Below are 16,722 nucleotides of genomic sequence, written 5' to 3' on the forward strand. Positions count from 1 at the left end.
CCTGTATTAAAGATGTCGTTTATTGTGACTAGTCTAATCTACTAGTTAGTATATAAAAATGTCATATTATACTCGTAATTACGTAACTTTTTGTTTATAGTCACACGTTTCGGACTTCCTCTTTTCCGCACTTGTATCGTAATGTACTAGTATGTAGTTACAATCATAAAAACGCCAATCTCGGGCCTCTAGCAATGGGAGGAATGTATGTAATTTAATTCAATTATACAAGTTATGTTAAACGCCATAAGTGCCATAATAACCGGCACTGTTATTAGTCATAGCAACTGCACGTTACGAAATTATTGTATGTAAAATTGTAAACACTAGGCTTTGCCCGCGGCTCCGCTCGAAAGTCGAAAATTGCGGAACGCTCCATACAAACTTCCAGCCCCCCATTTTAGGGAAGTGGGGAGTCAGAGAGAGACAAAAAGTAGCCTATGTCACTCTCCATCCCTTCAACTATCTCCACATAAAAAAAATCACATAAAGTCGTCGCTCCGTTTTGCCCTGAAAGACAATCAACTCATTTAATCTTAATTAATATCGAATAAATCGAAATCTCTTTGAATTTCAGAGTTAGCATTTTCGGTAGAAATAAAACCTAGTGAAGTGGACAAATATTTCCTGACAGGTCACAAAAAATGTGTTCGACTTAAAAAAACAATTGGCAATCAAGAAAATGCCTAAAAAGTCTAGAACTGCTATACTGTAGCCGAATGGCATTTCTGCGGCGCGAAACGAAAACGAAACGCCGCGAAAGGTAGTCTGGCTCTCTCACGCCAATACGCAAGAGCGATAGAGATAGATATCTGCGAGCGTTTCGTTTCGTGAGCGTTTGTGCCATTCGGTTACGGGGCCTGGCCCTTGTACGACTGGCCCGTTAGCCTTAAACGAGAAAGAAAGTGAACGCCGCATACCATAAAAAGAGGCAAGCAAGAGCAAGTCCGTAAGTCAAGTGCCACCTGATTCACTTGTCCAGTGTGCGGTGAGCCTTAGATGCGAACGGGGATTATGGTGAGGTAGGTCTTATGTAATCGATGAAAAGTTTTTTGATAAATAGTTTTTAAGATTGAATTTTGTGGGACTAACTCCACGCGCCAACTTAACACGGGTAGCCTAGGTAATAATAATAAAATATCTCTAAGAAACATAATGTCTAAAATGAATAAAATGCATTTTTTTCACATACTTTAATTTATCATAGTAGGTGTTCAAAGTGACGTCTATTCATGCTCTTTCTAAAAATATAAGTTTCATTGGTATATGATAACCATGTAATTACGAATTTGGTTTAGCAGGAGTCACTCTGCCCAGTCGCATAAATGGGCGCTGACCGTAGTAAAGTATTCAATATTTTAGAGGTCCTATTTTACGGATCCATATGCGAGAGATATCGTTTGAAAGCTAATTAAATCTACTATATTTTTTTTACACATAACTATAGTCATAAAGGTAGCTGTTTAGAAAATATTCGAAAATATTTGTTTTATAGACCATGAATCGCACACGTACTGGTAAAAAAATACTTCTAAATCAATAAACAACAACTTTTCCGGAAGTAATGTTAGTATAAGATTTACGCGGAATTTTATGCGCTTTCTAAAAACATACGTTTTATTGGTGTATGATATTATATAACCAAGTAATTACAAATTTTGTTAAGTAGGGGCCACAGCGCCCGGCCACGTATATTATGGATGCTGACCGTCGCCAAATTTTCTATATTTTTCAGATCCTATTTTGTTTAACGATCAATTTGTGAGAGGTATCTTTTGAAAGCATATTATGCGTACTATCATTAGTTCTCAATAATTTTAGTTGTAATTCTAGTAGCTAACAAAATATTTGAAAATATGCATGGGAACCGATGTGAGTAAAACATGCTTCTAGCTCAATGAATTATATTTTTTCCGCAATTGATATAATAATAAAATAAACGGCGAAATGTATGACCTTTTCAAATAATAAGTTTTGTCAGTATTGCATAAACAATTAATGTTAATTTATCCATCATACTCACTGCGTACCGTCATATACATGGATGACCATCTTCGTTGCCCATTTCATAATTTTTAAGATTGTATCTTGGTGCATGACCAATAAACAATAACTTTACCGCAAATAATGTTATTATAAAATTTACAGGACATTTCATGTGCTTTCTAAAAATATAAGTTTTATTGATGTATGATATTATACAACTAAGTAATTACGAATTTGGTTTAGCAGGTGTCACTGCACCCCCGTGACGTAAATAGGTGCTGACCGACGCCTAATTTTATATATTTCTCAGATCCTATTTGAGCGATCAATTTGTGAGACGTATCATTTGAAAGCATATTATGCGTACTATCATTACTTTTTAATAATTTTAGTCGTAATTGTAGAAGTTTACAAAATATTTGACAATACGTATATTTTTACTGTGTATGAATAGCATTCGCACTGATACGAGTGAAACATGCGTCTAGCTCAATAAATAATATTTTTCCGTAATTGATATAATAACGAAATAAACCGTTAAATGTATAGCCTTTACAAAAAATGAGTTTTGTTATTTTTGCTTAAATAATTAATGTTAACTTGTCCACCATACCCACTGCGCACGGTCAATCGTCATATAAATGGATGTGCACCGCCGTTGCCTTAATTTTCTCATCATTTTGCAGATTCTATTTTACTGATCAATTAAGTATATAAGTAAATTCGATACGTGATAAATTATATTTTTATTTTGTTATTATATCAATTACGGAAAACTATAATTTATTGAGCTAGAAGCGTGTCTTATCAGTGCCAATGCTATTCATGCACAGTAAAATACACATATTACTAATCAAATATTTTATAAACTTCTACAGTTTCGACTTGAAGTATTAGAAATAAAGATAGTACGCATAATATGCTTTCAAATGATACCTCTCACAAATTTATCAGTAAAATAGGATCTGAGAAATGTAGAAAATTTGGCGACGGTCAGTCAGCACCCAATATCGTGACAGGGCGCAGTGACCCCTGCTAAACCAAATTCGTAATTACTTGGTCATATAATATCATACACCAATAAAACTTATATTTTTAGAAAGCGCATGAAATTTCACGTAAATTTTATAATAACATTAATTGCGGTAAAGTTATGGTTTATTAAGTTAGAAGCATTTTTTATCTGTATATGTGCCACTGATGCTCGAAAAAAAAAACTCATGTTTTCAAATATTTTGTAAACAACTACCTTTATAACTATAGTTATTCAAAAATAATTATAGTAGGTTTAATTTTCTTTCAAATGATACCTCTTACATATGGATCCGTAAAATAGGAACTTAAAAATATTGAATACTTTACTACGGTCAGCGCTCATTTATGCGACCGGCCGAGTGACCACTACGAACCAAAGTTCGTAATTACAGGGTTATATTATCATTTACCAATAAAACTTATATTTATAGAAAGCTCATGAATAGTCGCGTAAATTTTGTAATAACATCAATTGCGGTAACGTTATTGTTTATTGACTTAGAAGCATTTTTTCCAGTATTTGTGCGATTCATGCTCGATAAAAAACACATATTTTCAAATATTTTGTAAACAGCTACCTTCATGACTATAGTTATTTTTAAACAAATATAGTAGGTTTAATTATCTTTCAAACGATACCTCTCACATATGGATCCGTAAAATAAGACCTCAAAAATATTGAATACTTTACTACGGTCAGCGCCCGTTTACGCGACCTGGCGGATAACCCCTGCCAAACAAAATTCTTAATTACATGATTATATATTATCATATACCAATAAAACTTATATTTTTAGAAAGAGCATGAATAGACGCGTAAATTTTATATTAACATTAATTGCTGTAAAGTTATTGTTTATTGAGTTAGAAGCATTTTTTACCAGTACATTGGCGATTCATGCTCGATAAAAAAACACATATTTTCAAATATTTTGTAAACAGTTACATTTATGACTATTGTTACTTATAAACAATTATAGTAGGTTTCATAAGCTTTCAAATGACACCTCGCACGAACAGATTGGTGCTATAGGACTCGAGATGTGAATAAATATCAATGATGGTCGGTCGCCATCCTTCCCCCCCTTTTTGTCGACCCGTCCCCCCCTCCTTAAACTAAATCAGGTCAATTCGTAATCTGGAGAGAACGAGGAACACATCCATACCTGTTTTAGGTATTTAGAAGAGATGTCGACGAAAATCGTGAAGGAGACGACTTCTGGCCAAATTGGCTCTAGACTACAAAAGGAAAGGCAGGAAATCACCCAACAAAGCGAGATGACACAACACTTTCGAACAGTGGCCGCGGAAGAAAGTAAAGCTTTTGCCGTTCTTGCCTCGGCCCGGTCACATCGTCTGTCAAGTGTCAATGTCATGCATTTTTGCATGAATTAACATAGTTTGACAGTGTGAAAGATTCTCGGCTTCTGCCCATAATGTTGGCACATCATATTGCATATGCTCCAGTATTTATTTTTAATCCTCGACGCAAAAACGGTGTGTTATAAGTTTGACGTGTCTGTCTGTCTGTGGAATCGTAGCTCCCGAACGGATGAACCGATTTAGATTTTTTTTTGCTTGAAAGCTGAATTAGTCGGGAATGTTCTTAGCCATCATGTTCATGAAAATCTTTTTTGGCGGTCGTGTGGTCTAGTGGTAAAGACGTTAGCCGCGTAAGCTGAAGACCCGGGTTCGATTCCCAGCTCGGCCACCAGTGGGCTTTACCGTTTTTTCTTTCGTGTATGATATCTATTTCAATTTATAATTTATTTAATTTTGTTAGACTTATATTGACCGGGATATAGACCGTGATTACCATTTTGATCTTTTTGATTTAATTTTAGTTTTATTTACCTAGTTCCATGGAACCTGCAGTTCCTGAAATTTAATTACTTACGGTCTAAGTAACCATGTCTAACCAATTCACGATGGGAACTTTATCCCATCAAACGTCTGATTTGTCAATTTAAAATTGGACTGCAGGTAATGAACAAATTGAAGGGTTATTCATTCAGTAGCAAATTTTTGACAACCGCATTCAAGGGGTTAAGCCATCTTATGTGACTATTGTACAAATTCAGCCAAGTCCCACAACTTGCCAGCGGATCCTTAGCTTTTTGTCTATGTCTCGAACTGGCCGCAACACTTTCGAATCGCGAGTGTGCACGTTGGAAAGTGTAGAGCTTGTGCCGTTCAACAAACTTGACCCATTCATGCGCATGCGCGCGTAGATACGTCACTTTATTCTTCTGTCATTCATAAATACCTTTTTTTTTTCAGAGTCCCCAACAAACATTTTATATTTTTAGAATACGTTAGACACTTTAGCATAAATGTTATGCTATTTCAGTCAGTGTCAATACAATACTGACATTAACTAGTATGACAAATACGAACGTTTCCGAAGGAAACCCTTTCCGCACTACATCTGTACTACCGCAGGTGGACTTTGCTCAAAATATTGGCACCGACAGGTGAAAGTTTTGTTTTTTGAAAAATGTCGCATTTTAGATTTTTTTCTAAGGGTCGTTTGAATGCGCCTCGAACATTTAAAAAATGTCAAAAGCACCGGTAACAATTAATTATTTTGGAAGTTATAGTCGATTAAAATTTAGGTGAACGATATCGTGATCAAATTTAAAAATTTACTACAGTAAATAAAAATTTATAAATATGAAAGTAAGACTAAAATTTAAACTAATGTCTTATCTACGATATATAAAGATGACTTTACTCTTCAATGACTTGTTTTAACAACACATCTATTTGCTTATACGGATTTGAAATTCACACACACATAATATTGACAAACTTGAGTGTTGAAGTGTGTTCAAGTATTTAGTAACAAACGTTTAAGTGTTTGTGTTTGTTTTGGGTCAAATCTGGTGTGTACTTTCATTCATTAAGAGAAAAAATAGTAAGTAGTAAGTAGTCTACTTTCATTCATTAAGACGAAAAAGATAGTAGTCAGGCCAAGATAGTCACTATATGTATTGGCTCCTCAAAGTTGACTTTGATACCTACCTCATTGACAGACGAAGATACAAGTTTTTTTTTAAGAGTGAATACGTCGTCGTAATGTCATCGAACCGAAGTTTGACGTTTAAAATAACATGAGGCTGTCAATATCGTTTCCTACATATTTATTTTGGTCCTTTTCGTTGAGCTTACTCCTTTTAGGACTTGCACCAACGAAAATGGAGGGTTAACCCACCATTTTATATGGAATTTGACAGTTGACAGCCCACAAACCCTTTTTTTTATTTAAGGAGCCCACCAACCCTGAGTTAAGTGGTTGGTGCTAGTCAGCCTTATAGTACGTTCTGTGTTTTCCAAAATCAATGCGCTTTTTAAGGGTATTTATAGACGATTTTAATTTAAACATAAGAACATAAAAGTGAACGTGTGTATGTTACTAAAATTTAAACTTTATGCTGAAAATAAAATTATCAAGGGTACTAATAATTTATGATAACTATTGACGCTACTGTAAAAACCAAAATGGAATCACGAAATATCGGATATTGTGAATAATAATTTGCTACTCAAACAATACTTCATATTTCATTTACCTAAGCCCTTGACTAGTTAGCGATGTTATTTATTATTATTACAGTACACAGGAAAGCATAACATACTTCCGTTATCCGACTGTATCCTCTATTACGTGCTATTAAGGCACATTAGATGTAATTTAGCTATCAGTAGTTTTGAAATTTTAATTACACCTAAGACGATTTTTGGAATCAGCCGACCATTGGACTTTCTACAATTAAAATTTGCGAAAAATGTTTAAGACTGTCTCATCATAGATTAAAGAGAGGTATAAGAAGATCATACCATCCCATACATTAAAATGCGACCGCCTAAGAACGCGCATACACTACACCACGCATAGATGGCGCCACAAAAAAATGCCTTGTTGCCATCGATTACAAGTGTTACTTTCGAGCCATAAATCTATCTCAAAAGTGACACTTAACGCCATCTACAAGTATAATTGAAAGCTACAAGACATTTTTTTTTGTGGCGCCATCTATGTGTGGTGTAGTGTATGCGCGTTCTTAAGCGGTCGCATTTTAATGTATGGGATGGTATGATCTTATATTTAATCTATGGTCTCATACATTTTTTCGCTCAACGCCCTCATTTTAACACTTTAGCTACCGTATTGAACCCGACTGTCAATTGTCACGCTCGAGAAGCGTAGCCGATTAACATGGGTTTCATTGCCCGTATCAGCGAAAAATGTCATAGCGCCGCATCAGAGGCCGGTTTCGAAAGTGAGGATTTCCGGCCAAGTGGGTATATAAAGACGAGCTAGCGTCGTATTGTGGGAAACTTTGTAAAAACAATTGTCACCCGACGAGGACACGGGAATAACACTTTTATATTGCCTGTTCACATACAATGAAATAAAAAAAAATGCTTAAAGGACAATAATGTTACTTTGCAGGCCTAGGCCTTAATATGAAATCCCTTTACAGTCCTCTCGAGTTGTTGCGCCCAAAAAGCGATACTTCCCAGAAATAGACAATATTTCATTGCAAGATTATCATGAAATAGGCACAAGATTGTCATTGTCAATACCACTTGACTGTGCGGACACATCCGCTTGGTTTTTGTATTAGTTGGTTAACCACAAAATGTTGTATAACTACCCTAAAATGCGCAAATTAGTTCACGCTTAATTTAAATAAATACAGAGTACAAATTTATTTCAAAATCTAGTAAAATATTTTAGGGTAGATAACATTCTAGTCTAAAATTTCGCTTCTTTGCATTTATGCCAATGCCATACCTATAAAAAAAGGTAATGTACTTAGTGATAACGAACTAAAGTCCAAAATCGATTGCCGTTTTCAAAAATGGTGTCTAGTGAGAGTTGATTGCAAATGTCTAGACTAGACAAACGAAATAACCAGTTTCTGATTCTTACAGACACTTTTTCTATCGTAGCCCAATTATTATGACCACCGGTCGGGCCTAGTGGTTAGTGACCCTGTCTGCTAGGCCGTGGTCCTGGGTTCGAGTCCCGGTAATCAAGCCATGGATGTCAAGCCAACTGAGTCAAGTCATGGATGTTTTATATCATGTATGCAAGTATCTATGTATTAAATATATCTTTGAGATAGATAGATAGATAGATAGATGATTTATTTCACGAAAAAAATTACAATATATGTAAGTTTGCGTTTCTGTTCAAAAATATAAGAATTCCCATCATGATCGTCATAAAATTAAAAACTTAGAGATAACAGGAATAATATTAATAATAAATCATCATATTGTGTCCCCCAATAAGGATCGTCATTTTCCAAAATTTAACAATAAAAACAAATTAATAAAAATTAAAAATTAATTAACATAAGTATGCAAATACTTACAAATCAAAGTACCTACCCACAACAACACAAGCCTTCTTGAGCTTACGGTGGTGTCAGTATATCTGTATAAGAAAGTCAAATAATATATTAATTAATAAATATTATAGGACATTCTTAGATAGACTGAGCCCCATTTAGGTACTAAAATTAATAAAACAAAATATTTCTACCGAAATCGAAACATCGATTTTTTTTTATGAATTGAAAATACGATAGACATTTTAGTCATGGGCTTATAATGTACTATACATAGTCATAGTAATAAAACAGTATAACATAATAATATCTACAAAAGCACGCGAATTGGAACCCTATTCAGATTTTTTTTCAGTTTTTATCTTATTTTGATACGACCTCTTGGTATCCATACTAATATTATAAATGGGAAAGAGTGTGAGTCTGTTTGTTTGTCCGTCTTTCACGGCAAAATGGAGCAACGAATTGACGTGATTTTTTAAGGATGGAGAGTGACATAGGCTACTTTTTGTCTCTTTCTAACGCGAGCGAAGCCGTGGAAAAAGCTAGTATAAAATAATTCTTTGAAAAGCCGTAACCACAAATACAGTAATTACCTAGGTCAAATAAATTGCGATAAATTAGGCACTGGTCCCACTAAAAACAAGCGATGAGCAGTCGGCGATAAAAAGAAACGAAAATAATCGCTCCCGTGTAAATAAAAGAGACGCGATGTTATCGCCAGCGAGTCGCCGAGCGATGAACAAAAATCGCTCGCTCTCTCTTTTATTTACACGCGAGTGACTATATTGTGTTCTTTTCTATCGCCGATCCCATCCCTTTATCGCTTTTATGGGACCGGTTGAGTGCCTTAGAAAGGTTCGATTATAAACTGAAATAGATACCATACACTAAAGAAAAAACGATCAAGCCCACTGGTGGCGAAGCCGGGAATCGAACCCGGGTCTCCAGCTAACGCGGCTGACGTGTTGGACCGCTACACCATCGCTTCCTGACCGCAATTCCCGTCAACACGCAGCAAGATTTTGTTGGTCGCTTTGGTATATATCTTACGATCGCTAAATGTTGGTAACAAAATTCTTTAGCATTGTACAAATGGTATATCTATTTCAGTTTATAATTTATATATAGTGGTGTTACTACTTAAAAAAACAAATCAAAAAATATTTAATAAAATAATTTGATTTATTCCTTACATCGAAGGTTCGATTACTTAAATAGGACTTTTCCCTGAATTTTCAAACTTGAGTCTTGTAGAAGTACAGTTTTCGGTATGGTTGTATTTAGTATTCTGTGGCAAATGTCATGCGTTCTATTCTAATCATCAAAGCGATCGTCAACATCGTATGCGCATTTTCAGAATCTGGGAGCCAAAATTAGCGTAAGTTGTTAACAAAAATTAACTCGCTGTCAGTTTTAGAAGCATTTTTTTGTTAATTACATAAACTTTAATCGATAATCTACATTCAGAACGTGAAAAAGATTAATTTTTAGACAGTTTTTATGCTTAATTGCCGTCACAAAACTGACAGCAGGTTAATTTTGGGTTACTAAATTCTGAAAATGCCCATCTGAACTTTAACAAATTTTTATGTAAGAATGGGCTCCAACTAACCTACAAACGGACGGACGGACATTAGAACAAAGTGATGGTTCCGTTACGCAAAGCGTCGATTATAATATTCCGTTTGGTTACGAAATAGATTCAGTGAGTTTTCGTACTAATGAGAGAAGAATTGGAGTAGGTAACGGATGTTCTTGAGTTTTATGTGTTATAATTTTATGTTTATTTAATTAATCTTTTGTAGATACTAGTTGTAGTGCATCGCCCATATACGGCGTAGCAATGATAGTTTGTTTTGGACTTGAATCAGAAATGGTACAAGATATTTTTTTTTATCTGATCATATTAAACTGATATTAAAATAAATAAATTAAAAAGATATTAATTACCAACACAGCACGACATGGAAATGTATATAAACTTAGTAAATAAAATTACAGATGTGTGTGCAGTAAAATGGATGAGCCTCAGAGAGACCGCTGATTTTTAGTCCCCAGACAATAAAACTGAATCTAATACTTAACTATATAACTAGCTTACTATCTAACCCGGCGAATAGATAATATTGAGACCACATGAAATCGTAAATAACTTCTGTGCACCAACGCTATTCTGCCTTCAAAATAATAGATGCCTTTGATCCCGAGCAGGCCTTTAAACTGCCCTGGCGATCTCAATGTGCTTTTCAAAGTTGTCTCACTTCCGTTGTGGGCCATTTTTTTCAAAGTTGTCCACCCCACTTTTTTGGATTTGGAAATATTTATGTGATTTCCACTCAGAATCGCGAGCTCTTTCAATCCTACACTGAGAGAAAATACAACCAGTTTTCATGTTCGTTCAACAAGTTTTTTGGTTAAAATAGCGCCCACGTGCTCTTTGGTTCAAACAACAAGCTACTTGTCATTTGAATCGGCAATATATTTGAATCAACATGTCGATTTTATAAAAACAACCTGACACATATTGTTTTAAACATACGTTTGGCTGATTCAAACGGATAAACCGCAACAAGTCGAACTTGTTAAATTCACAATGCAAATTTCTCTCAGTGTAATAGGAGAAAAAAAGTGTCCTGAGGTTCTTGTCCCATTCCGTTACCATTTTTTCATACATTTTGTATAGCGGTTACGGAATGGAAGGTCTGAAAAATGTATGGAAATCTTGGAACATTTTTTTTCACCTATCAGGATCGAAAGACCTCGCGACTCTGAATATGAATCGCGTAAAAAATACCCATGTTACAAAAAAAGTGGGGTGGACAACTTTAAAAAATTCCTTTAATCTTTGGTCAGGGCGAAGTTGAAGAGATAAAAACAATAACATATAACTAGACGAAAACTTACCCGTCTCGCCTGTTCGCTCTCGCTGTAGTCAACTGGCTGGCACGCCAGACTGTAGTCACCCCACCATCCTGACATTAGGTGCTGAAACAAATGTCAAATATTATTTCATCTATGCTTAAAAGACAATAATAAGCACACGGCATTAGCAAACATACCGAAGATGCAAACTAAGCAAAACGTATGTACAGCCGCGTAGCGTCTGTGATTGCCGCCCGGGGCCGATCACCAATTTTGCCGATATGCCGCCCCTCTTATGATCAACATATCTAGATTATTTGGTCATTATAAGTGCGAGTTGTGCTATCGTTGTAAGGGCTCCGTACACCACAAGAAGGGCTTAAACGCCTCGTTTTTTGAAGGCACTTAAATCATTTTTGAGAATAATTTAGGTAGATTTCAAGAGATTTGGTAACTCCTTTCAGCGGCAGAGAAATTTGAGTTTTCTTTCTTTTAAGTCCGACTTACGCTTGACTGAAGATTTATAATAGCCTTTCCTGTGTAATCCATAGATTGAAGGCTATCTCGTGTATTTTTTCTGTGAATTTTTGACCTATTTTCTTAAATTACTTGAAAATTACTTGACTTATAATTATTTGAGAAGATATTTTTGAAATACTTATAAAAAGCTCTTTCATTTGATATGTAACACAATAGAGTTTAAAAAACTTTAATTTTTAATTTTCATTTTTTTACCTTCCAAAAGTGACTCCTAAAATTAAATTTTCTTGATTTAAATTGCTTGTCCGTCCTTGGGTCACAGGACATATGTTTGCCAAATTTCAAGTTAATCGGTTCTGTAGTTTTGGAGAAAATTGGCTGTGACAGACGGACAGACAGACGCACGAGTGACCTATAGGAATCCGTTTTTCCTTTTTGACGTAATCCAAACCAATAGCTTTTGTCTTTTGTTCCTACTAAAGAAGACGGTCAACCAAATCTTGGTACTAAAAAAACGGCAAATTTAAAAATAGACGGCTCAGCGGCTAGTTAATTTCTTGAAACGCGTGCCTTCCTAAACCTTGGCGTTGGCGGAATCATCGACGAACCATATTCTAACACTTCAAAAAAATATTGATTTTATAGGGGCGAAGGTTAAATTCTCATAGAAAATTTAAATTTCGCGCCTTTTTAGGGTTCCTTACCAAAAAGGTACAAATAAAAGGCCCTTATATGGTGCGACTCTGTCCGTCTGTCTGTCTGTCTGTCACACTATTTAATACCTCGAGAACTACTTATGCTATCGCTTTGAAATATGCAATACTTATGAACATCGTTAATTTCTACAAATTGAAAGTATATTTTTTTAAATGTATTAATATTAATTACAGAAAATGGCCAAAATAAAAGGGGGGAAAACTATAAATTTCAAATTTACTCGGGCAAGTGGGGTATCGTTAGAAAAAACTCAAACTATACATATCTAAACTATTTTTTTCATAATTTTTTTGTTGTGGAAAAAAAATGTTTTTAAAAAAAAATGAACTTTTTTTTTACTTTGTAAAAAATCCTTCCAGATTTACATTTCCAATTTGAACACTCTTGCGGGTGTTTATTGTACCTGTATTTTTTACAGAATAAAAATGAAAGTTTTTACTTTCAAAGAGAGGAAAAATGGTTAAAATCGGTTCACACAATAAACAATTATCCCATAAAAATCATCCTCCATACTAGCTCGCACACATTAGTTTACTTAATTTGCCGAAAGATATCGCTGTACGTTGAACGCTCATTTCCTACATCGCATTTATCCTGATATAATGAGGTCGCTTCAGGAGCGTCCTTAGGCAGCGTTCCCACTTATGCGTCGCGTGTCTCGGGGCGCGCAACGGGCGTCCGCGCCACGCCGCTTCAGTGTAATTCAAAAAACGTCTCCTCAGTACATTTTGTATAGGAAAGACGTAAGACGCGCCCCAGGTGGCGTGGCGGCGGCGGGGCGCGCGCCGCGCCGCTTGGCGGCGCGCCTTACGTCCTTCCTATACAAAATGTACTGAGGAAGCGCTTTTTGAATTACACTCAGGTGGCGTGGCGCGGACGCCCTTTGCGCGCCCCGAGACACGCGACGGATAAGTGGGAACGCTGCCTTACATGTCGTAAACTATTGAAGTCGAGTTGTGATTTTCTTTGGACGTTGTATAACAATAAAATTGTATATTCAAATATTACTTATGTGGGAATTGAGTCTTGAGGGATTTGGTCAAGTTTGTAGAGTTATATGAATAACATTTGATGATTCAACTATTGAAAGTTTGTACGGAACCCTCGGTGGGCGAGTCCGACTCGCACTTGGCCGGTTTTTTTAGTGCTAAAGTTTGGTTGACCGTCTAATATTACTCGGTGGTCTCAGCACAAAGCTAAAGTATTATTGTTTACTTACGCACATAACATACGAGAAATATTTCAAACTTGGAACAAAACTATTCAACATTCAATTCAAATTCAAAAATACTTAAAATAGACACTTACCCAATTTGACAATAAGTGAATTGAATATCAATCCACAAATCAAATGTAATATTTTCCTATTATAATTAAACTTAGCACTAATTGCAGTTTTTAAAATCGAAACTTCGGAACAAAATGACGAATTTTGTTTGCTCAACTCAAGTATTCATCTGTCGTAAGTACATAAATGTAAAACTCCATTCATTACAAAACAAAGTAAGGCTTAACAGTATGACGATAAGGTGTTTTATCGTGTAATATAGCTGCCGCTTAAGCTCTTTCACCATAGTTTTTCGAACATTCGCCTATAGTTCGTAGAAGCTCGGCGGCTGCTCGGCAGCGTGCGGCCGCTCGCGCCCCCGCCCCGCGTCGCTCACAGCCGTGGTGCATTCGGCGCCAGCACAAAACGCCACTGCGTATGTACTTAGTTAACTTATACCAAATACATAATATATTATAATGTAACTCCGTATAGACAGATAAAGTCAAAGAAAAAAACGCACCTCAGTACCATACATAAAAAGGTACCCTGGCTTAGATGGCGGTTAACCCGAAGGTTAACCCACCATTTTATATGGAATTTGATAGTTGACAGCCCACTAACCCTGAGTTAAGTTGTTGGTGCAAGTGGGCCTAAGAATATGGGCCAAATTGTCAAAACTGAGGCTCAAAAGTTTTAAGCCTGTGTCAAGAGATGGCAGTCTATGCACTGATTACACATTTTACTTCGACAGTAACTTTGCTTATACTAAACAGTAGGTAGTTCAAACGTGGTTGAAACGTAACATGATATTGAAAGCAAAATGACTGCTGCATGCTTCCTGTGCAGTAATGATGCAGCCGTCTACGTTAAATTTATATTTAATATACAGTGACGCTGTAGATACATTGTTGCAAAATACGTTAAAATCACCTAAATCAAATAATATATCAAACGTTTGATTAAATTTTAAATTTAAATGACGTCCTGTACAGACATCCATTGATTATATTCTGCTTCACAATACAAAAAACACGTCATTTTTTGAGACGACCCTTTGAAGGTCAGGACTGAAAAATTCCCCAAATAAAACCAAGAGCACTTGGATAAAAAGAAATACATGAATGGGTGACCCCATGTATTATATTCCTACAACATCTTATTTACATAACAGGATACGGTAGCGAAAATGCTAAAATGGAAAGGAGCCCCCCTTTCAACTTGGGAATTTTAGTTAAATATACACGTGTTATTAACTAGATTTATCAAAAAAAAAATTGTCCATTAAGAGCAACTCAGTCAAAAGATATTTCAAAAAATCTTTAAAATCGAGGTTCCGCTCACGACTCTTGAACGAAATTTGAGAGTCTGAATAACAATGAAATAATCTATGTCGGACCGTTTAGCTTTTTTGGTTAATTGTTACCAATCTTGAGTATCACACCTTTTTTTGCGCCACAATGAAAAAGGCCGTTTTTGGAAATTTTTGATTGGCTCTAGAATCTTTAAAAAGCAGAATATCAAAAAAATCAAAACGGTCCGACACAGATAAAAAAAAATCATTGCTCTATCTTCAAAAACCAGGGAGGAAATAGTTGAGAGCGTTTGTATGGAGAATTGACCCCTACCGTATCGTCTTAAAGATAATTGTCTCGGACACTGGATCAAATATATTATGAAAGAGGCGCGTTCCTAGCACACATTCTAAGCTCGTGTAGGTGAACGCGATGCTTGTATGCGTGAGATATGACAGGTCGGCTGTTCGCGGTTTTGACAGGCGGTAACTGTGAGGTAACCGAGGGGGTGGGTGGCACTTTCGGCGGGGAGCAGGAGTGGCCATACTGTGTGATAGTACTCTTTATTATACTGTGCTTAAAGCCTGACTAGAAATATAATATGACTATTGTCAGGAGGGCGCTGTTGTTCTGATGTATGGGATTACAGTACCATTTAGTATGAAGAAAATAGTTCTAATGAAATTCCGCAACATGGCGCTTAGTCATATATTTTTGGTCAGGTTTTATTTTTTTTTCTTGACCTATAAAGAGATAACACTAAGCGTGTTGTGGTGGGGAGAAGGCTATGCGACGAAGCCTTTTTTTTGTCGGAGTGGGGAATGCATTTACGCACCGTCCCCTCGACCACGGGAAGGCCTTAATGGGGGGGGGGGGGGGGGGGGGGGGGGGACTCCCACTTTCGGCCCCCTCTATGCGACGAAGCCTGGTTTAATGCTTTAGATAGTAAAAGGTGTCGCAGAAAGCAAACCGAGACTGGAACCTCAGGTGGCATGAGTTTCCTCTGCCAAAAATGTGTCAGGTCGTGCCGCTTGCGAATCGGCCTCCACAGTCACCAAACCCGTTGTCGAAGCAGCAATGTGTAAATCGTCTGCAATAGACGCAAAGGCCTGTGATGATAAAGAGATAAATAATCATTGCTAGTACTTTTAAACTGTCGTCGTACACATTATACGCACGCTACGCAGCGAAGTAAATTAAAACGAAAGTCAAGTTCCGGTTTCTACGCTTATTAAAAATCCACGGTTTAACCCACAAAAACTCTTTTGGCGAATTCTTTACTAATAGAACCTTGCCATGAGCAAGCGCTGCGCGCTGGTGCCTTAGCGGTAAGAGCGTGCTGCTTTCAATCCGGAGATCGCGGGTTCGAACCCTCGTACCAATGAGTTTTTCGGAATTTATGTGGGAAATGTCATTTGATATTGGCAGATTCTTTTCGGTGAAGGAAAGCATTGTAAGGAAAACGGAATAATTCCAACAAGGCCTTCGGGTGGGAAGGTCAGATGGCAGTTGGCTTTCGTAAAACTAGTGGCTACGTCAAATCTTGGGATTAGTCGCGAAAGCGGACCCCAGGCTTTCATGAGCCGTGGCGAATGCCGGGATAACGCAAGGAGCATGATGCGACCCCTTGCCATGATTGTACGAAATTATTTTTCGGTAGTGAGAGTGACCATTATAAACATTTTCATAAATTACAAATTATAATTGTATACCA

General features: G+C 36.4%; 1 protein-coding gene across 3 annotated transcripts in view; it reads right to left on the reverse strand.

The window, feature by feature from the left end:
• LOC125226153 (elongation of very long chain fatty acids protein 7-like) overlaps positions 1-16,722 on the reverse strand; it is a 96,368-nt gene that overhangs the window by 28,611 nt on the left and 51,035 nt on the right. For all 3 annotated transcript variants that reach the window (XM_048130052.1, XM_048130051.1, XM_048130050.1), the window contains one exon: positions 11,292-11,372. In XM_048130052.1, coding sequence (XP_047986009.1) covers positions 11,292-11,372 — 81 coding nt within the window. The remainder of the gene's footprint in view (positions 1-11,291; positions 11,373-16,722) is intronic.

This window comes from Leguminivora glycinivorella, chromosome 5 (assembly GCF_023078275.1).
Source record: "Leguminivora glycinivorella isolate SPB_JAAS2020 chromosome 5, LegGlyc_1.1, whole genome shotgun sequence".
NCBI classification, from domain to species: Eukaryota; Metazoa; Arthropoda; class Insecta; order Lepidoptera; family Tortricidae; genus Leguminivora; species Leguminivora glycinivorella.